Source organism: Caenorhabditis elegans, chromosome III (genome assembly GCF_000002985.6).
Source record: "Caenorhabditis elegans chromosome III".
NCBI classification, from domain to species: domain Eukaryota; kingdom Metazoa; phylum Nematoda; class Chromadorea; order Rhabditida; family Rhabditidae; genus Caenorhabditis; species Caenorhabditis elegans.
The window spans coordinates 6,558,607-6,580,191 of NC_003281.10; the positions used below are offsets into that span (position 1 = coordinate 6,558,607).

The following is a 21,585-nucleotide window of genomic DNA, read 5'->3' on the forward strand; positions in this document are numbered from 1 at the left end:
CAACATATAAAATCATCGACAAAAAAACGTTAACAGAAAATAGTCAAAGTGTCGTCTAATTAAATGCGCGACAGTTTTGGGCTAACTACAGGAAAGAATGATCGATAATCATGAAATTATACATAAAAATGTAGATGATCTCTCCGCTTGGGTAACTGAACAGTGATGAGTGAACCAAAATAGGTAGATCAAAATTTATAGAACAAAAACAATTTAAACTCAAAAAAATGTTTTCAAAAATCGAAATTCTGAAAATTCCGACAACTTTGAAAATTCGAATCCAATGAGTTTTGGAGTTTTTTGCCACGTTTACCCCGCACACGTGAAAAATAACGAAAAAAACTTTTTGATTGCACGAGGTCACGTATTAAATAGTTATGGATTTTTTTAAATAGTTTTGACAAAATAATAGGGTACTTTTCCGAAGGGTGTTCCCCCTTGAGTGACGTTTTTCGAAACATTAACTCGTGTGTCTTCTTATTCCAAGATGTTCTTCCCCGGTGAGGAAGTAGAGTAGCCAAAAAAAAAAGGAAATTTGAAAAGTTCAAGAAATAAAACAAATCTAGATAGTTATTCAAATGGGAATGACACCCATAGCGAAACAAATGAGCATTGTTCAAATAACGTTAATTCCACGAAATAAATTAAGCAATACATGCTAAACAAATATAAAATAAAAGAGCTGCGTTGATTAATAGATCCTGGGAGCACAGGAGAAGTTCTAAGCATGCCGGGCTTTGAGTGATTCGTCTACACACTGAAAACAGAAGAGTCACAATAAGGAAATTGATAATTGTAAAACTCACATTTAGATGGAATTTTTATCTACTATAACTGGTCAGTATCATCCAGTTCAGCTGAAGGTAAATCAGAAGTGGAAGGCTGCTTATTCATTTCATTCCAGTACAATCTCATAAACTTGTCTGACATCTTCGGTGGTTCTGGAAGTGGTTCAAGATTCGTAAAGTCATCATTCCTTTTGATCTTTTGAATGTTCTTCTCGACAGTGTGTAGATAGTCACTGATCTGCTTCTTAAAACTTTCGAGCTCCAGAAATGATATATGTTGTACTTCTGGATGCTGATTCAACGAAATCAATCTGAAAATCATTTCATAAGATGAAAGTTATATCCACTAATTCAACGAACTTATTGACCATCTCTTCAGCTTCTCTCTGCTGTTCTCCTTTTCTATACAAATCCTTGATCTTCTGATGTTTCCAAAGTACTTTTCTATAACTTCCATTCTCATCTTCATGATTCGATGGCCCTTCTTCTGTATGATTTTGATCCATAAGACTTTGAATTAATTTATGTTGTTCTTCATTTTGACGAGATAGTATCATCTTTGTTTCAAGGAGACTGAAAATATTTGCGTTAAAATAATCTATATTCATAATTTTCACCTTGACTTCTCCATTTCACGTCTCTGTTTTTCTTGACGAAGTCTGAAAGTTACATGTAAACTAGTAATAGAGGCACCGGGCACTCACTGGGCATTTTCCGACTCTAAGATCTGTCTCTTCACATCCTTGCCTGTTCCAACTCTCAGTTTAGAAGCTTCTTCCTGCAGTCCATAGGCTATCTCCCGTTCTCTGAAAATAGTATAATTATCTCTCAAATTCTTTAAAATTCTAAAAACCTTTCAAGTTGATCCTTCAATTGGTTGACTTCGTTTCTCAATTTGGCGGAATCCTTTCTCTCATTTTTGAGTGTTTCCGCAGTCTCAAGTTCGCTGAAAATGAACCTATATATTATTTTTACCTGCAAATAAGCTCACCGATTCAGTTGAAGTTTAAGCTCAAATACTTTTGTAGACAATTGGTCACGTGAATTCGACACTCTAAACATGAAAAATCAATGGTGACAGGTGCAAGACAACTCACTTCTCATTAATCTCCTTCAGCTTTTTCCCCTTTTCAACGCACTTTGAAAGCTTAGTGTTTAATGCCTCATGGTCAGATTTACAGTTCCACAACGCAGACACTTGTCTGAAAGGTATAATGTCTATATTAATCCAAGACTAGAATTAACTTACTTTTTCCACGTTTCAACTTCTTCCAATTTCAACTCGAGCTTCTTCTTTGCCTCAACCTGAATCTTCACGTGGTCCAACTTTTCCTCCTGCAACCTTTGTTCAGCTTTCTTCGATCTTTCAACAGATCCAGTCATGTTCTTTTCAAACTTTTCAGACTTGTGCTTCATAGTTGTTAATTGGGTCTGAACATCTTTGAGTACATTCTGCACTGTTTTCATTTCCTTTCTGACACCACTACAGTCCGTACAGTTTGCCATACTGCTTTCCACTTTTGAAGATGAACTATTTCCTGATTCTGTTGGAGTGTCGGAATTGTTTCCTTCCGGCTTCGAGATGCTTTTTGGGTTTTCTCTTTGATTTTTCATCACTTGCGGATTTGAAGTATCTTTAACTTTCATATTTTCCTTGTCTTCTCCTAAAAATAGAATATAAAAATGTGTGCTTCAAAAACTGCAAACCTTTGATATAGCGTCGCAAGTCTTTGTGGCTTGATGATACTCCTAGGAAAATATCAACTGGGTCTGGAGGTAAAATCGAACAAAACATTTTGTGTGATCCAAATTGAGGAAACCAAACTTGTACCAACTGAAAAATGGTTTTTTATCCGGAGTTTCCGTAAAAACGTAATAGAAGACTTCAAAATATAAGGCCTAACTTAATCGTAAACTTACTTCGAGATATTTGTCCAAGAGGCAGCAATATGTACATTCTGCCACAGCTTCAAACATATCAATAGTTTCAAGTTTATTTTGAGAGACGCTTTCCAAAAGTTTGGGGAATGCTAAATCCGCGTAAACCAAAACATCTGGAAATGCTTCTGTTATTCCCAAATATTTCAGTTCTTTCTTCAAATCGTTGAGTGTGAATCGCTTGACATCTCTGATATCTTTTACTGGAATATTTTCGAATTTCTTCCAATAGTTGCACATTTCCTGTTCAATTTTTTGAAATGCATCGGTTGTGATAAAACACTGGCTTTTCTGAAAATGAAATTAACTCTCAATTATTATTTTATCAAATTATTTACCAAGAACGGTTCCAACTGTGATACGAGAATCTTGATGTAGTCATCCAATACATGCATTGAGTTTATTTTAACTTTTTGAAAAACTCTCATAATTAAAGACATTAGATAGAATATTTCTGAAAATGCTCGGAATCCAGGAATGCAGAAATCACCAGTAGAAGTAATAATTGGAACTGCTTTTTGATTTGTTCGGTTTATTGGAGTGTTCAGGAACTAAAAATTTTAATGAATAATTATTTGAAAAACAACTTAAACTAACATCAATATCGTGCCATAAATCGCCAAAATTCTTGAAAACATCTTTAAGTTCCATTGCATACAAGAAACCATTTACATCATTATACTCAATTGGCTTTCGATTTGGATATTTCATATTGATTGCTTTGAATAATTCACTTCTCATCACCATTTTACGATCTTCGAATGTAAAAACTCTTACAGCAATTGGCACGTCAGGGGGATTCTGAAATTTTTTGTTTAAAACATAACCTACTTGGGCTACAGCAATCGGCTCTTGATAAAGATTCTGAAACATCTCGCTTTCTCCACTGGGGTTTCCATATAAAGGTTTAAATCTTAGTAAAGGTAGTAAAGGTAGTAAAGGTTAAATTCTTTACACTAGTACCTGTGTATATATGGTATCTCAAAAAAATTGTATTTATTGAAAATTTGTTTTTTATAAAAAATTTCTTGAAGTTTTTTCTAAGCAGAAGAAGAAAATCAATTTGTTCAACTAACCGGTCTGGCCTTACAAGGCATGAAAAGCTCCGGGTGATTGTCGATAATGTTTGGGAAAAAAATCATGAAACTTCTATTGAACAAAAGCATCTCCAAGTATCTGACTCGTCTAGTTTCCAGGGGTTGCAAAATATTTTGGTTCGTGAAAAAATCAACAATGTGTTTGAATTCATCGTCCGTCCAATCAGATAATTCTATTTTCCACATACTTATTAGAACGTTCAAGTTGAGCACAGGTGTCGATTCGTTCAGCACTTTGAACTTTTCACGATGCACGCATTTCTGAAATAATTTCATATAAATTTATTGTTGATTGCTGTACCGCTCGGCAAGACAGCCTATCAAATACATACCAGAAATTGTAATTACACTGTTCTTACTTCTTGATTAGCTGATAATTTAGTAGATTCGCAAAACAAATTAAAATATTCAATTTTCTTGATAAAATGACTTACAGCGGCTACATTTATTGCAAGCTGGATATCTTTCTTCATTTTTTTCAAAATCGGATCATAGTACTTTACAAATTCATAGCAATTTCTTAATTTGTCTTCTCGAATTCTGATATAGATTAAAGCAATTTGAATAAGAAATGATCCTGAAAAATAAAATATTAATGCGAAATTTGAAAATAATTGATTACATCCCGCGGCCACATGGCGGAAAGATAGCTTCGCAAGTACGAGAAAATGTCATGTTTGTATAGAAAAGCTTCACCTTTCAGACTCTTCATCAATGGAGGAGTTGTCTGAAACAATTCAAATTTCAACAGGACGGGACAATGCATCACTCACGGTAAATATATCGAAAAACGGAATAGCACACTTTTTGTGGCAGGAAGTGAAGATCGAATAATATATCAGCGATTTTCGAAACTGTTCAACTGTCTTGTACCATCTCAGTCGACGATCGGAATTCATAATAGCTTCCAGAGCAGTATTATCGTCTAGGTTTTGTGGATCAATCATTGATTTGAGCTGTGTTAAATTGTGTTTCCGACGAATCTGGAAATAATGAAGTTTTCTTGATTCTCTCTTGTTTTTTTGTTTATTTCCACTACAAAAAAGTTTGGTCTCATCTCAAAAAGTAAAGTTCTTTAACGATTTTGTCGAGACAGAGGTTAATCCAACAAAGTAGTTTTTAACTGTATGCATAATGGGCACTTACCTCTAGAGGAATGTAGTCCATTGCCACTTGTACCAACGAATGCATTGAGTAGGCGACATGACTTTTATAGGAATCTTCAGCCATGATTGAACTGTAAAGCAACAAAAAATGTATAGAGCGAGACAAAAGCGGAAAAAAAGTTGTCAAGTTATACAACGTTGCACGTACGATTCAGTTCACGTGAAATGTCCGTAATGGTATGTTTTCCCGTGACAGCGGAGTGAGAGAGACAGTAGCAAACTAAAGGCGCAGGCTTTTTCCTCCGGCACGGGTCTCGCTACGACAAGCGCCCCGCGGGCGCTGCGGCGCCTGTTTCTCCTCATTCTACGTGTGAGTAGCGTAGAGGTCGTGCTTTTTATCGGTTTTATGCGTTTTTTTGCGATTTTTTTGCGAATTTTCGCCATTTTTTCATTAATTAGGGGTTGTTTAGTGACTCTTGTAAATATTTTTCGTCATTTAGGCAATAGTTAGCGTTTATGTGTGTGAGAAACAGATAGCTGAGTATGAGTATTGGCGTGAATGTTTTCGAGAGCGTTTTTCGTAACAGATTTGTGTTTTCAGACCTGGATTACTTAAATTTTCTCCTTTCTCTCCGATCGTTCGCTGTTATTAAACTTAAATTATTCTTTTCGTCTAAAAGTCCGGCAGATAGTCGGAAATTGGTTTTCCGTTTTTGATAGTTTATTGGTTTATCTCTTGCTTGCGTCTCAATGTGTTACCCTTTTCCTCTCATTCTCAAAATATTTTAAGCCTAGATTCTAGTCGCTTTTTCAAATAACATATCTTTGTAAACCGCTCGAGTTTCGTCAAATTGCTTGTTATTGATCTCGCACATTCCGTTTACATTTCTTTACGTAAATAATCAATCTCGGCATATTTGGGTTATTAAAAGAGTAAGAAGTGTATAACCGGTCCATGGTCTGGACAGGTGATTTCAGTCTCCAGTAGCTTAGTTGCAGTTTTTTAAAAAAAAACTTCGCATCGCCTCGTCAGATATCGATATCGTTTCCTAATTTTAGAATAAATTGTATTCCCTTTTTTGACAAAATCAAGGTAGAAGAAACGTCGAGGCGGTGTGCGGTTTTATAAAATTATTTTTGGTCTCAGGTCAGTTTTAATGTGGAGTTTTTCGACAACCTCCGTCGAGGAAGGTTTGTATATCCGACAGCTTCTGTCAAGGTAAGAATGAGGTCCGACAGCGTCAGTCGGAGAAGGTAATAGATCCGGCAGCTTCTGTCGATGAAAGTGTGATGCCCGACAGCTTCTGTCGAGGAAAGTGTGATGTCCGACAGCTTCTGTCGAGGAAAGTGTGAAGTCCGACACAGAGGTGGGCGGATATTTTTTCGGATATTTTCTAATAATGAATTTATCAATAAGTATTGATGTAGTTATTCTGGAAGAAATGTATCCGAACCAAAGAGTAACTATTAAGCAACATTTTAATATGATAAAACCTAGAAAAATTCTACAAGTTTTCCTTACCGAGACCTTAAAACTTATTAGCCGAGCAACATCGGATATCGGATACTACGGATATTACGGATATCGGATAATGGACTTGCATATCGTTTATACAGAAAACTTGTAGAATTTTTCTAGGTTTTATCATATTAAAATGTTGCTTAATAGTTACTCTTTTGTTCGGATACATTTCTTCCAGAATAACTACATCAATACTTATTGATAAATTCATTATTAGAAAATATCCGAAAAAAATATCCGCCCACCTCTGGTCCGACAGCTTCGGTCGACGAAAGTGTGATGTCCGACAGCTTCTGTCGAGAAAGGTAGCAGGCCCGACAGTTTCTGCCGAGGAAGATAGTAGATCCGTCAGCTTCTGTCGAGAAAGTGCGATGTCCGACTGCTTCTTTCGAGGAAAGTGGATGTGCGACGGCCTCCGTCGAGAAAATATAGATTTTGTAGCAGTTTCTGCAGAGGAAAGTGTGTAATTTAGCGCGGGGTAGAGTATCGTGTGCTTTTTTCCGACAGTTCTACCTACGAAAGCCAAACGTACGACATTTTCTGTCGTGGGAAGGACGACCTTCTCAGTTTTGGGTCGAGGAAAATTTTGTTCGAGTTCTGAACAGAGGATAGCTAGTTATCGTCTGTTTTTTCCGCTGAGGAAAACGAGAGTTCGGAGTTTTTTGAGATAATGTTCGTTCTTCGCAATTATACCATAACTGGTTTTCAAGATAATAGCCGATTAGTGTAGCGGGTTCCGGGGAAACATGTAAGAAGGTGGACAGTTTTCGTTTTTACTTACGAAACGGAAACAGTGAGCGGAAAGATCAGGAAGAGAAATACGCCTATTTCTTGAGGTATCCAGTTTCAAGTTTTTAGTTTTCTATTTGTTATCCCCCCATCGCCTTTCCCAGAACGAAACAATCGTTTTACAGTGTCTTTTCAGTTAGAAGGATTGTTACCCATAGATAATTATATCTATCGGCAGAGTCAACGAAATTTTTCGGCGTTTTCGTGTAGTTTTTCAGTAATATAATGTTCCCTTGGTAGTTTTTCTGATCACGGAGTACGGGAGGTACTACACACGTTCCGGTTCCTCAAATATTACGAATATGTAGGTAGGGGTAGCAGTAGAAATTTGCCTGATGCGGGATTAATCACTCTATTTTACCAGTTTTTGGCGAACTATGATTTGGACAATCAGGGTTCTGAGCGAGGAGGTTTATCAGGCGAGAATAATACTGGCTTTATCGATATGACAGTCATCGGGACGCAAATCAGACGACACCTTACGGAATAACACAGGAGAACGAAGTTTAGACCGACCTTCAGGTTAGAGTCGTCTAGATGAACAATGATTTTCGATATAGAAACATTGAGAGACTGGCGGGTTAAGCTAATTTAGTTTTTTCAAGTTTTTCGGCGATGGGCGACTTGCGTTATCGGGTTGCAGAGACTTCATGCGTATTTTTAGTTGAAACCACTCGGTCAGCGACCCGAGAATGGTATGTTTTCCCGTGACAGCGGAGTGAGAGAGACAGTAGCAAACTAAAGGCGCAGGCTTTTTCCTCCGCCACGACAAGCGCCCCGCGGGCGCTGCGGCGCCTGTTTCTCCTCATTCTACGTGTGAGTTGCCGACCAAAAACGGATATCCTGAAAGGTTAATTTTGGCGATTTGTAGGCGTTGAAGATTTACAGGAAATTCTCTAGAGGTATCAAGGGCGAAACTGGAACAGCACAGAAGGAACCCAGCGAGCCAATGAGAACAACGTTTTCAAGTTTCGGACGAGACATGGATAAGGAAAGGACAACTAACGGAGTGGAGAAAACAGGGGATCGGAAACGAGTCGCGAGATCAATCAATTTACTATATATAAAGCGCGTGTCCTTCCGTCCGTTTGTAGTTTGTAGTTTGATCTTTGATCTTTCAACTCTCTTTTCTGTAGTTGGAAGAGGTATTGGGTTGGGAGATGGTGAGGGATAATGTCAAGGTACTGTAGTAGTACTGTAGGAGTACTGTAGGTATACGGTAGGGTTACTGTAGTTTAGGAAAATTGAGTTTTTGTCTACAGAAGAGGTATTGGGTAGAGAGTTGCTGGGGGATAATGCCAAGGTACTGTAGTAGTACTGTAGTAGTATTGTAGGTATACGGTAGGGTTACTGTAGTTTACGAAAAATTGAGTTTTTGTCTACAGAAGAGGTATTGGGTTGGGAGTTGCTGGGGGATAATGTCAAGGTACTGTAGTAGTACTGTAGGAGTACTGTAGGTATACGGTAGGGTTACTGTAGTTTAGGAAAATTGAGTTTTTGTCTACAGAAGAGGTATTGGGTAGAGAGTTGCTGGGGGATAATGCCAAGGTACTGTAGTAGTACTGTAGTAGTATTGTAGGTATACGGTAGGGTTACTGTAGTTTACGAAAAATTGAGTTTTTGTCTACAGAAGAGGTATTGGGTAGAGAGTTGCTGGGGGATAATGTCAAGGTACTGTAGTAGTACTGTAGGTATACGGTAGAGTTTCTGTAGTTTAGGAAACATTGAGTTTTTGTCTACAGAAGAGGTATTGGGTTGGGAGTTGGTGAGGGATAATGTCAAAGTACTGTAGTGGTACTGTAGGAGTACTGTAGGTATACGGTAGGGTTACTGTAGTTTAGGAAAAAATGAGTTTTTCTCTACAGAAGATGTATTGGGTTGGGAGTTGGTGAGGGATAATGTCAAGGTACTGTAGTGGTACTGTAGGAGTACTGTAGGTATACGGTAGGGTTGCTGTAGTTTAGGAAAAATTGAGTTTTTGTATACAGAAGAGGTATTGGGTTGGGAGTTGCTGGGGGATAATGTCAAGGTACTGTAGTAGTACTGTAGGAGTACTGTAGGTATACGGTAGGGTTACTGTAGTTTAGGAAAATTGAGTTTTTGTCTACAGAAGAGGTATTGGGTTGGGAGTTGCTGGGGGATAATGTCAAGGTACTGTAGTAGTACTGTAGGAGTACTGTAGGTATACGGTAGGGTTACTGTAGTTTAGGAAAATTGAGTTTTTGTCTACAGAAGAGGTATTGGGTAGAGAGTTGCTGGGGGATAATGCCAAGGTACTGTAGTAGTACTGTAGTAGTATTGTAGGTATACGGTAGGGTTACTGTAGTTTAGGAAAATTGAGTTTTTGTCTACAGAAGAGGTTTTGGGTAGAGAGTTGCTGGGGGATAATGCCAAGGTACTGTAGTAGTACTGTAGTAGTATTGTAGGTATACGGTAGGGTTACTGTAGTTTACGAAAAATTGAGTTTTTGTCTACAGAAGAGGTATTGGGTAGAGAGTTGCTGGGGGATAATGTCAAGGTACTGTAGTAGTACTGTAGGTATACGGTAGAGTTTCTGTAGTTTAGGAAACATTGAGTTTTTGTCTACAGAAGAGGTATTGGGTAGAGAGTTGCTGGGGGATAATGTCAAGGTACTGTAGTAGTACTGTAGGTATACGGTAGAGTTTCTGTAGTTTAGGAAACATTGAGTTTTTGTCTACAGAAGAGGTATTGGGTTGGGAGTTGGTGAGGGATAATGTCAAAGTACTGTAGTGGTACTGTAGGAGTACTGTAGGTATACGGTAGGGTTACTGTAGTTTAGGAAAAATTGAGTTTTTCTCTACAGAAGATGTATTGGGTTGGGAGTTGGTGAGGGATAATGTCAAGGTACTGTAGTGGTACTGTAGGAGTACTGTAGGTATACGGTAGGGTTACTGTAGTTTAGGAAAATTGAGTTTTTGTCTACAGAAGAGGTATTGGGTAGAGAGTTGCTGGGGGATAATGCCAAGGTACTGTAGTAGTACTGTAGTAGTATTGTAGGTATACGGTAGGGTTACTGTAGTTTAGGAAAATTGAGTTTTTGTCTACAGAAGAGGTTTTGGGTAGAGAGTTGCTGGGGGATAATGCCAAGGTACTGTAGTAGTATTGTAGGTATACGGTAGGGTTACTGTAGTTTACGAAAAATTGAGTTTTTGTCTACAGAAGAGGTATTGGGTAGAGAGTTGCTGGGGGATAATGTCAAGGTACTGTAGTAGTACTGTAGGTATACGGTAGAGTTTCTGTAGTTTAGGAAACATTGAGTTTTTGTTTACAGAAGAGGTATTGGGTAGAGAGTTGCTGGGGGATAATGTCAAGGTACTGTAGTAGTACTGTAGGTATACGGTAGAGTTTCTGTAGTTTAGGAAACATTGAGTTTTTGTCTACAGAAGAGGTATTGGGTTGGGAGTTGGTGAGGGATAATGTCAAAGTACTGTAGTGGTACTGTAGGAGTACTGTAGGTATACGGTAGGGTTACTGTAGTTTAGGAAAAATTGAGTTTTTCTCTACAGAAGATGTATTGGGTTGGGAGTTGCTGGGGGATAATGTCAAGGTACTGTAGTAGTACTGTAGGAGTACTGTAGGTATACGGTAGGGTTACTGTAGTTTAGGAAAATTGAGTTTTTGTCTACAGAAGAGGTATTGGGTTGGGAGTTGCTGGGGGATAATGTCAAGGTACTGTAGTAGTACTGTAGGAGTACTGTAGGTATACGGTAGGGTTACTGTAGTTTAGGAAAATTGAGTTTTTGTCTACAGAAGAGGTATTGGGTAGAGAGTTGCTGGGGGATAATGCCAAGGTACTGTAGTAGTACTGTAGTAGTATTGTAGGTATACGGTAGGGTTACTGTAGTTTAGGAAAATTGAGTTTTTGTCTACAGAAGAGGTTTTGGGTAGAGAGTTGCTGGGGGATAATGCCAAGGTACTGTAGTAGTACTGTAGTAGTATTGTAGGTATACGGTAGGGTTACTGTAGTTTACGAAAAATTGAGTTTTTGTCTACAGAAGAGGTATTGGGTAGAGAGTTGCTGGGGGATAATGTCAAGGTACTGTAGTAGTACTGTAGGTATACGGTAGAGTTTCTGTAGTTTAGGAAACATTGAGTTTTTGTCTACAGAAGAGGTATTGGGTTGGGAGTTGGTGAGGGATAATGTCAAAGTACTGTAGTGGTACTGTAGGAGTACTGTAGGTATACGGTAGGGTTACTGTAGTTTAGGAAAAATTGAGTTTTTCTCTACAGAAGATGTATTGGGTTGGGAGTTGGTGAGGGATAATGTCAAGGTACTGTAGTGGTACTGTAGGAGTACTGTAGGTATACGGTAGGGTTACTGTAGTTTAGGAAAATTGAGTTTTTGTCTACAGAAGAGGTATTGGGTAGAGAGTTGCTGGGGGATAATGCCAAGGTACTGTAGTAGTACTGTAGTAGTATTGTAGGTATACGGTAGGGTTACTGTAGTTTAGGAAAATTGAGTTTTTGTCTACAGAAGAGGTTTTGGGTAGAGAGTTGCTGGGGGATAATGCCAAGGTACTGTAGTAGTACTGTAGTAGTATTGTAGGTATACGGTAGGGTTACTGTAGTTTACGAAAAATTGAGTTTTTGTCTACAGAAGAGGTATTGGGTAGAGAGTTGCTGGGGGATAATGTCAAGGTACTGTAGTAGTACTGTAGGTATACGGTAGAGTTTCTGTAGTTTAGGAAACATTGAGTTTTTGTTTACAGAAGAGGTATTGGGTAGAGAGTTGCTGGGGGATAATGTCAAGGTACTGTAGTAGTACTGTAGGTATACGGTAGAGTTTCTGTAGTTTAGGAAACATTGAGTTTTTGTCTACAGAAGAGGTATTGGGTTGGGAGTTGGTGAGGGATAATGTCAAAGTACTGTAGTGGTACTGTAGGAGTACTGTAGGTATACGGTAGGGTTACTGTAGTTTAGGAAAAATTGAGTTTTTCTCTACAGAAGATGTATTGGGTTGGGAGTTGGTGAGGGATAATGTCAAGGTACTGTAGTGGTACTGTAGGAGTACTGTAGGTATACGGTAGGGTTACTGTAGTTTAGGAAAATTGAGTTTTTGTCTACAGAAGAGGTATTGGGTTGGGAGTTGGTGAGGGATAATGTCAAAGTACTGTAGTGGTACTGTAGGAGTACTGTAGGTATACGGTAGGGTTACTGTAGTTTAGGAAAAATTGAGTTTTTCTCTACAGAAGATGTATTGGGTTGGGAGTTGGTGAGGGATAATGTCAAGGTACTGTAGTGGTACTGTAGGAGTACTGTAGGTATACGGTAGGGTTGCTGTAGTTTAGGAAAAATTGAGTTTTTGTATACAGAAGAGGTATTGGGTTGGGAGTTGCTGGGGGATAATGTCAAGGTACTGTAGTAGTACTGTAGGAGTACTGTAGGTATACGGTAGGGTTACTGTAGTTTAGGAAAATTGAGTTTTTGTCTACAGAAGAGGTATTGGGTTGGGAGTTGCTGGGGGATAATGTCAAGGTACTGTAGTAGTACTGTAGGAGTACTGTAGGTATACGGTAGGGTTACTGTAGTTTAGGAAAATTGAGTTTTTGTCTACAGAAGAGGTATTGGGTAGAGAGTTGCTGGGGGATAATGTCAAGGTACTGTAGTAGTACTGTAGTAGTATTGTAGGTATACGGTAGGGTTACTGTAGTTTAGGAAAATTGAGTTTTTGTCTACAGAAGAGGTATTGGGTAGAGAGTTGCTGGGGGATAATGCCAAGGTACTGTAGTAGTACTGTAGTAGTATTGTAGGTATACGGTAGGGTTACTGTAGTTTACGAAAAATTGAGTTTTTGTCTACAGAAGAGGTATTGGGTAGAGAGTTGCTGGGGGATAATGTCAAGGTACTGTAGTAGTACTGTAGGTATACGGTAGAGTTTCTGTAGTTTAGGAAACATTGAGTTTTTGTCTACAGAAGAGGTATTGGGTTGGGAGTTGGTGAGGGATAATGTCAAAGTACTGTAGTGGTACTGTAGGAGTACTGTAGGTATACGGTAGGGTTACTGTAGTTTAGGAAAAATTGAGTTTTTCTCTACAGAAGATGTATTGGGTTGGGAGTTGGTGAGGGATAATGTCAAGGTACTGTAGTGGTACTGTAGGAGTACTGTAGGTATACGGTAGGGTTGCTGTAGTTTAGGAAAAATTGAGTTTTTGTATACAGAAGAGGTATTGGGTTGGGAGTTGCTGGGGGATAATGTCAAGGTACTGTAGTAGTACTGTAGGAGTACTGTAGGTATACGGTAGGGTTACTGTAGTTTAGGAAAATTGAGTTTTTGTCTACAGAAGAGGTATTGGGTTGGGAGTTGCTGGGGGATAATGTCAAGGTACTGTAGTAGTACTGTAGGTATACGGTAGAGTTTCTGTAGTTTAGGAAACATTGAGTTTTTGTTTACAGAAGAGGTATTGGGTAGAGAGTTGCTGGGGGATAATGTCAAGGTACTGTAGTAGTACTGTAGGTATACGGTAGAGTTTCTGTAGTTTAGGAAACATTGAGTTTTTGTCTACAGAAGAGGTATTGGGTTGGGAGTTGCTGGGGGATAATGTCAAGGTACTGTAGTAGTATTGTAGGTATACGGTAGGGTTACTGTAGTTTACGAAAAATTGAGTTTTTGTCTACAGAAGAGGTATTGGGTAGAGAGTTGCTGGGGGATAATGTCAAGGTACTGTAGTAGTACTGTAGGTATACGGTAGAGTTTCTGTAGTTTAGGAAACATTGAGTTTTTGTCTACAGAAGAGGTATTGGGTTGGGAGTTGGTGAGGGATAATGTCAAAGTACTGTAGTGGTACTGTAGGAGTACTGTAGGTATACGGTAGAGTTTCTGTAGTTTAGGAAACATTGAGTTTTTGTCTACAGAAGAGGTATTGGGTTGGGAGTTGGTGAGGGATAATGTCAAAGTACTGTAGTGGTACTGTAGGAGTACTGTAGGTATACGGTAGGGTTGCTGTAGTTTAGGAAATTTTGAGTTTTTGTCTACAGAAGAGGTATTGGGTAGAGAGTTGCTGGGGGATAATGTCAAGGTACTGTAGTAGTACTGTAGGTATACGGTAGAGTTTCTGTAGTTTAGGAAACATTGAGTTTTTGTCTACAGAAGAGGTATTGGGTTGGGAGTTGGTGAGGGATAATGTCAAAGTACTGTAGTGGTACTGTAGGAGTACTGTAGGTATACGGTAGAGTTTCTGTAGTTTAGGAAACATTGAGTTTTTGTCTACAGAAGAGGTATTGGGTTGGGAGTTGGTGAGGGATAATGTCAAAGTACTGTAGTGGTACTGTAGGAGTACTGTAGGTATACGGTAGAGTTTCTGTAGTTTAGGAAACATTGAGTTTTTGTCTACAGAAGAGGTATTGGGTTGGGAGTTGCTGGGGGATAATGTCAAGGTACTGTAGTAGTACTGTAGGAGTACTGTAGGTATACGGTAGGGTTTCGGACGAGACCTGGATAAGGAAAGGACAACTAACGGAGTGGAGAAAACAGGGGATCGGAAACGAGTCGCGAGATCAATCAATTTACTATATATAAAGCGCGTGTCCTTCCGTCCGTTTGTAGTTTGTAGTTTGATCTTTGATCTTTCAACTCTCTTTTCTGTAGTTGGAAGAGGTATTGGGTAGAGAGTTGCTGGGGGATAATGTCAAGGTACTGTAGTAGTACTGTAGGAGTACTGTAGGTATACGGTAGGGTTACTGTAGTTTAGGAAAATTGAGTTTTTGTCTACAGAAGAGGTATTGGGTTGGGAGTTGCTGGGGGATAATGTCAAGGTACTGTAGTAGTACTGTAGGAGTACTGTAGGTATACGGTAGGGTTTCGGACGAGACCTGGATAAGGAAAGGACAACTAACGGAGTGGAGAAAACAGGGGATCGGAAACGAGTCGCGAGATCAATCAATTTACTATATATAAAGCGCGTGTCCTTCCGTCCGTTTGTAGTTTGTAGTTTGATCTTTGATCTTTCAACTCTCTTTTCTGTAGTTGGAAGAGGTATTGGGTAGAGAGTTGCTGGGGGATAATGTCAAGGTACTGTAGTAGTACTGTAGGAGTACTGTAGGTATACGGTAGGGTTACTGTAGTTTAGGAAAAATTGAGTTTTTCTCTACAGAAGATGTATTGGGTTGGGAGTTGGTGAGGGATAATGTCAAGGTACTGTAGTGGTACTGTAGGAGTACTGTAGGTATACGGTAGGGTTTCGGACGAGACCTGGATAAGGAAAGGACAACTAACGGAGTGGAGAAAACAGGGGATCGGAAACGAGTCGCGAGATCAATCAATTTACTATATATAAAGCGCGTGTCCTTCCGTCCGTTTGTAGTTTGTAGTTTGATCTTTGATCTTTCAACTCTCTTTTCTGTAGTTGGAAGAGGTATTGGGTAGAGAGTTGCTGGGGGATAATGTCAAGGTACTGTAGTAGTACTGTAGGAGTACTGTAGGTATACGGTAGGGTTACTGTAGTTTAGGAAAAATTGAGTTTTTCTCTACAGAAGATGTATTGGGTTGGGAGTTGGTGAGGGATAATGTCAAGGTACTGTAGTGGTACTGTAGGAGTACTGTAGGTATACGGTAGGGTTACTGTAGTTTAGGAAATTTTGAGTTTAAAACATTTTGAAGAGGTGTTGGCTCGGGAGTTGATAGGGAATAGTGTCAAGGTACTGTAGTGGTACTGTTGGGGTGCTGTAGGATTATTGTAGGATTATTGGAGTTTGGTGGAAAATTGCGTTTTAAGTTTTTGAAAATGTATTGGCTTGGGAATTGGTGAGGATAATGTCAAGATATTTTGATAGTTTCTTGCTTAGAGTCGGGAACATTTGGGAAGATGTGAAAGTTTCATTATTTTTTCATAAGCCATTTTTGAATGATTGTGTCAAACATTTCAAATGTTGCCAGTCGTTGGCCGCGCCGTAGGCGCGGTCAGCGGCTGGTGACTTCATAACAGACTACAGGTAGTTCATTTTCGGGGTCGTTTTGAATGGGAAACTGCCATAATCCCCAAACTACAAACTATCCTAATTATAATAAAGTGTTTTCAGATCCGGTTCACCATTTTCAGGTATTCAGGAGCCACAACGGAGAGGAAGTGTAAGATGCGGCCCAGGGCTCGTGTCAGGGATTTAGGAAAATCGTAGATACTTCGTATTTGGGTGGAACGCGAGAGCAGAAGAATTTTCGAGGAGCAGGGTTCAGAGGCGACGATTCTCGTTTTGGGCAGCAGACGAGCTTCAAGTATCAGAACTACGGGAGCTGCCAGGATTATCGAATCACGTGGGTTTACCATTTTACCTTTTTTCTCCACCTTAACCAATAATAAGTACTTTCGGTCCGTCCTTTTTCGTTTTTGCAGCACGTACTTCAGCACAGTCGGCTCCATCAACAACACCAGCAGCTCCTGCACAGTCAACGTCATGTCAACAACACCGAACGATCGGGCCCTTCGCAACGACATCAGCACATTAAATTTCCCCAATGTTCACCGTTCGTGGCCCTCGTATCGTTCAAGTTGGGCGCCTGGCGCCCAACTGTCCCTAATTTCTCACTATTGTCACGACCTGTACCACACGCAAAGCCCATAAATTCTGTAACTCAATTCTCTCTTTTTCTCATACCTCAAGTTATACAACGTTGCACGTACGATTCAGTTCACGTGAAATGTCCGTAATATGTTTTTTCTTGTTGTTTTTTGTTCATTGAATTGGTCCATCAAATCCTAACAAGTAAGAAACAAATTGAAGAATCATTAAAATTGATTGAACAAAATTTTGAAAACACCAAAAAAAAAATTAACTTTAGATTACGATAGCATTTTTCCAGCTACTACTGTATATTTAAAACCTACACTACTCAATTATTTTTTGTGGCTTTGTTTAGATATTACTTATTTCAGAAATATAGGCTTTTAAAAAATGGAACAATGAAAAAAGAAAGCACGATATTGAGTAAATATCAGGTTGTCCCATAAGTTTTTGTTCTTTTTTTCAAATATTTTTCCAAAACTTCTACAAAGTTTTAAAATTTTTTCATCGTAGGTCGTGTCAAGGTCGGGTCGTCCCCTTTCAGAAAAGATTCATTTCATCCATTTCTACTTTGCCACGATGACAATCATCAAACTTGAACGTCGAGACGTTAGATTGCTTCTTCTTTATGAATTTCGTCTTGGTCATTCAGCAATGGAAGCGGAACGAAACATATGCGGTGCGATGGGTGAGGGAGCACTCTCTTATAATACAGCAAAGAGTTGGTTTCAAAAGTTCAAGAACGGCGACTTCAGTCTCGAAGAAATAGAACGTTCTGGGCGACCGGTAGAGTTAAATGAAGAAGACCTAGTGAAGCTGGTGGAGGAAGAGCCTCGTCTTAGTCTTCGTGAAATGGAAGAGAAGCTTGAGTGTTGTCATAGCACAATTGCACGTCACTTGGGTCGCCTTGGTTTTACTTCAAAACTTGGAATTTGGGTGCCTCATGAACTTTCGGCATCACAGAAGCTCACTCGGGTCAACGTTTGTACTCAACTTCTAACTTTTCGTCGAAAGTTCGATTGGCTGAACAATCTGGTTACTGGAGATGAGAAGTGGGTGCTCTATGTTAACCATTCCAGAAAACGTCAATGGCTTCCGATCGGTGAGAAAGGAATACCGACGCCAAAGCCTGATCTTCACCCAAAAAAGATTATGATCTGTGTCTGGTGGGGTGTTCAAGGACCCGTGCACTGGGAATTGTTGCCAACTAATAAAACTATCACTGCTGATTACTATTGTGCCCAATTGGACCGAGTTGCAGAAAAGACCAACGGAAAATATGAAAAACTATATTTTCTTCACGATAATGCTAGGCCTCATGTCGCCAAGAAGACTTTCCAAAAGCTGCAAGATCTTGGTTGGACTGTTTTACCGCATCCACCATATTCTCCAGATCTTGCACCAACCGACTACCATTTGTTCTTGTCTCTCAGTGACTACATGCGCGACAAGCAATTCGACGACGAAGAGCATCTCAAAACTGAACTCTCCACTTTCTTCTCATCGCGTTCGCCGGATTTCTTCTCCCGTGGCATCATGATGTTACCTAGTAAATGGCAACAAGTGGTGGACACTAATGGTGAATACTTGTGTGAATAGTACTACTTGTCGCTTGAGAGAAATAAATTTTTTTCAAAAAAAAAATAGTACAAAAACTTATGGGACAACCTGATACTTTTTACAGTGTATTTATTTATTTGCAAAATTCTAGGACTTGTATGCTGATGGATCACACCGCGGGTAAGAAATTTGTTGAAACTATTTTTTCAGTATTTGTTTGTAATTTTGTGTTTAGAAAATTTGGCAAAATGAGAAAAACAAATTTGCAGGAATTTCTTACAGTAATGTCAAAGGCGCATACAAAAAAAATTGTTTTGATAATTATTCTTAGCGGCGGGATCTTTCTTTGAAGACTTTTTCAACAAAAGTAAATGCTTAAAAACGGTTTTTTTTTTGAAAAATTGAGGGTATTTAAATTTTAAATGTTAGTTGAAAATAATATTTGAAAATTACAGACAGGAATCGAAAATTCATATTCCAAATGAAAAATTTCAAAAAACAAAAAGAAAGAAAGAAAATCAACGTTCCATCTAAGCCTCCACACTCAAAACACAAACATACTATCTTACAACAGCTGCGTCTCTCGAGGGTTATTTCATGAGAGATATGTAGACGGAGACGCTCTCCTGTTGATCAATTGCGCGCAAAAACATGCTATTCTAAATATGTACAACAACAGGAAAACAACAAGCATTAAAATCGCAAATTTTTAAAAATACGCTATCTAGATATATTATATAGAATATTCTTCTTCTTTTTTTAGTAAATGCTGTGAATGCTATATGTAAGTGGCCTGTTCAGAAGGAAGATTACGAAAAAATTGAACAAGCTTGTTCTTATGATTTTTTCAATCTAACTTCAATGCTCAATTTCAATCCAACAATTACACATTGAACAATTTTAAATAACCATTTATCAAAACTTGAGAAGCAAAATAAAAATAAAACAGATCTATAGAATTCTGAAAAGTTCAAAATGGAGCAATTCTTCTGATCGATTGAGATGTTTGTTTGCTCTTATTAACTCTTGCTCTGTTTTCCTTATTAGCCATGCAGTTAATTTCATTCAAATTGTCCATTGTGGTATCTTTAATATCAGAAGTGTCGATTTTGAAGAACTCAGTGGTTGGCTCCGGAGTCTCATGGCCGCAGCGGTAGGCATCAATCACCGTTAGTGCACGGGTGAACTCGTGAGATTCTTGAATATCTTCTGGAAGATCCTTGTATCCGCATTCATCCAGTTGTTGTTGAGCTCTCATGAAATCGTTTTTTGTTGGTGTCATCATTAACATCTGGATTTCTTCCATTTCACCGTCCTCAAGCTGAAAGAAATAAAAACTCAAAATATGACTTCTCCCAATTTAACTATTAGCTACAGAGAAATTTTAAAATATAATTTTTAACTTACAGATTCTGGATCCTCTTTTTGAAACTTGTCCTCAAAATCCTTCTCCTCTAGTGTAACTTGGAGCCTTCTGATAAGCAAGCCGCCAATGCTCTTTAGAACTTTGGACAGAATCAGGTCCTTCAAATTGTATCTTTCGAAATACTTGAATGGAATTTCCATCTCTAAGAGCCCTTCAACAGCTTTGAAAACTTCCATAGGATCTTCAGTACGAATCATATTAGCAAATCCTTTGATGTTCTTGGACATCGTAAACATGATGATTTGGTTAACCTGAAATAATTGAAGTTTTCAAAATCAGAAACAGTTTTAGAGCGTTTTGCTAAGAAAAAAATATATATATATAATTTTGTATTTTCTGTAAAATAAGTGCTTTCATCATTATTTTAACATTCAATCGTTAAGTTACATATTTTGGAGAACTGGGAGGTTTTGCACTGGACAAATAAGAGTGAAATTTCAGAAGAAAACTAGGCCAGTTCTGTACAGCGTCGCTCTAGCCGGTCACAAGATGATAGGCTGATTTTCTTCAAAAAAGGAAAAACTGAATAAAAACATAAAAAGGAAAAACAATGAAACAGTAAAGAGATTAATTGACTAGATGAATGAATATGCTAGGCTCTATCTGTGCATGCCTTTGCTCCGCCCATCAACTGACGTGGATGACCTATTTGGAAGATGTCCAATACCTCCACTTCCTGCAATGTACCAAGTTCTCTGGTGGTTGTAAAACAAGAAGAGGTGGCCTTCTTCAATAAACACACAATAATTGTGTCGTGTGGATTGCTGTAACAACAGTTTTCCAAACGGTACCATTGTTTATGGAGATATTCGATCATTGAAAGAAAATATCTAATTATCTAAAGTAAATTGGAAAGGCAATGCGAAATTGTTTATTGAGAGTAGCAAACAGTCTGATTATTCCAGATAACAACTATTGTGCATTTTAATTCAATGGAGGATACTCTGTGAGGTTTAGAGATCTCTTGCTGCATATGGGATCCTCGCTCTTCACAAGATCTTTGGAAGCACACTGAAATAATTTCGTAGCATTGAATTGATGCCAAAAACTTACATTAAAATTAATTTTCATTTCCATCTAAAACGACGGTTGTAAATCAAGCAGTACTTAATAATGAAACAATTACCATCCAAATGCTCAAAAATATTTTTTTAATACTGAAAAATTATCTTCAAACTCTAATCCAGAAGCACTGCTTCAAACCACGTAGCTCCTCAAAGCCTCCCTGACGAATTGGAATATTCAGACTGTGTGTGGTCTGTATTCAAAATATGAATTAAGACGACACGTTAAAATGTAGAATTTGTAAAACAACCATGTGAACCAATAACTCCACCACCATGTAAGCCATGCAGCAGGGTACTTTGGAGCTCCAGGAGCACAGGGAAAAGCTGGTACTGCTCACTGAAGACCCATGGCAAGACGGAGCACCAGGACAACCAGGCGGTGATGAACAATCCGAGGCATTCCCTGAAGCACCAAGTGAATCTGGACCTCCAAAATCGCCAAGCCCATCTGAATCTTCATAAGCCGAAGGAAATTTTTTCAATGGTATTATAGAACTCGCATAAAATTTTATAAAAGTAACATTTTGGTCTGCTTTTCTCAGAAATACAAGTAATTTTTTATCCAATTAAAATTCTCCAAAAATCCAAATTCCAAAAGAAGCCAAAATGAAAAATCTTGTCAGAATAAGTGAAAATTCTCAATTTCTTGAAAGCCTATTTTTGGATGCACTTTTTGGATGCAATCAAATGTTTTCTTCTTCATTTATTTTCTCGCATTCTCATAATTAGAATTCATATACTAAAGAATTAAAAATGAGGAACGGAAACGAAAACGG

At 38.5% G+C, this 21,585-nt stretch overlaps 2 protein-coding genes, 1 non-coding gene and 1 pseudogene across 4 annotated transcripts; 2 read left to right on the top strand and 2 right to left on the bottom strand.

Moving 5' to 3' along the window:
• Positions 1 to 490: 490 nt before the first annotated feature.
• Positions 491 to 5,060, bottom strand: F27B3.7 (annotated as a pseudogene). Its single transcript has 18 exons — positions 4,970 to 5,060; positions 4,597 to 4,806; positions 4,446 to 4,550; positions 4,258 to 4,400; positions 3,803 to 4,084; positions 3,324 to 3,527; positions 3,065 to 3,277; positions 2,709 to 3,017; positions 2,496 to 2,622; positions 2,038 to 2,452; positions 1,886 to 1,990; positions 1,780 to 1,842; positions 1,642 to 1,734; positions 1,493 to 1,594; positions 1,406 to 1,447; positions 1,149 to 1,361; positions 807 to 1,099; positions 491 to 757 (listed from the first exon to the last, which is right to left on the bottom strand). Coding segments are annotated over exons 1-18 (3,277 nt in total).
• Positions 4,526 to 4,841, top strand: F27B3.9. The gene has a single exon (NR_147805.1). It is a non-coding gene; the product is annotated as an Unclassified non-coding RNA F27B3.9 (non-coding RNA).
• Positions 5,061 to 19,211: 14,151 nt separating the features above from the next.
• Positions 19,212 to 19,999, bottom strand: F27B3.6 (uncharacterized protein). Its single transcript, NM_066050.2, has 2 exons — positions 19,724 to 19,999; positions 19,212 to 19,637 (listed from the first exon to the last, which is right to left on the bottom strand). The coding sequence occupies exons 1-2, from the start codon at positions 19,976 to 19,978 to the stop codon at positions 19,287 to 19,289; spliced, it is 606 nt and encodes a 201-aa protein (NP_498451.1). The 5' UTR covers positions 19,979 to 19,999; the 3' UTR covers positions 19,212 to 19,286.
• A 1,092-nt stretch (positions 20,000 to 21,091) lies between these two features.
• On the top strand, positions 21,092 to 21,271 carry F27B3.8 (Zinc finger protein 263; the record flags this gene model as incomplete). Its single annotated transcript, NM_001038271.1, has 1 exon — positions 21,092 to 21,271. The coding sequence occupies one exon, from the start codon at positions 21,092 to 21,094 to the stop codon at positions 21,269 to 21,271; it is 180 nt and encodes a 59-aa protein (NP_001033360.1).
• Positions 21,272 to 21,585: the final 314 nt, after the last annotated feature.

Coding starts and splice junctions, on each gene's coding strand:
- F27B3.6 (NM_066050.2), bottom strand. CDS start 19,978: ATGTTTACGATGTCCAAGAACATCAAAGGATTTGCTAATATGATTCGT. Junction 19,638..19,723: donor AAAAAGAGGATCCAGAATCT/GTAAGTTAAAAA, acceptor TATTTCTTTCAG/CTTGAGGACGGTGAAATGGA.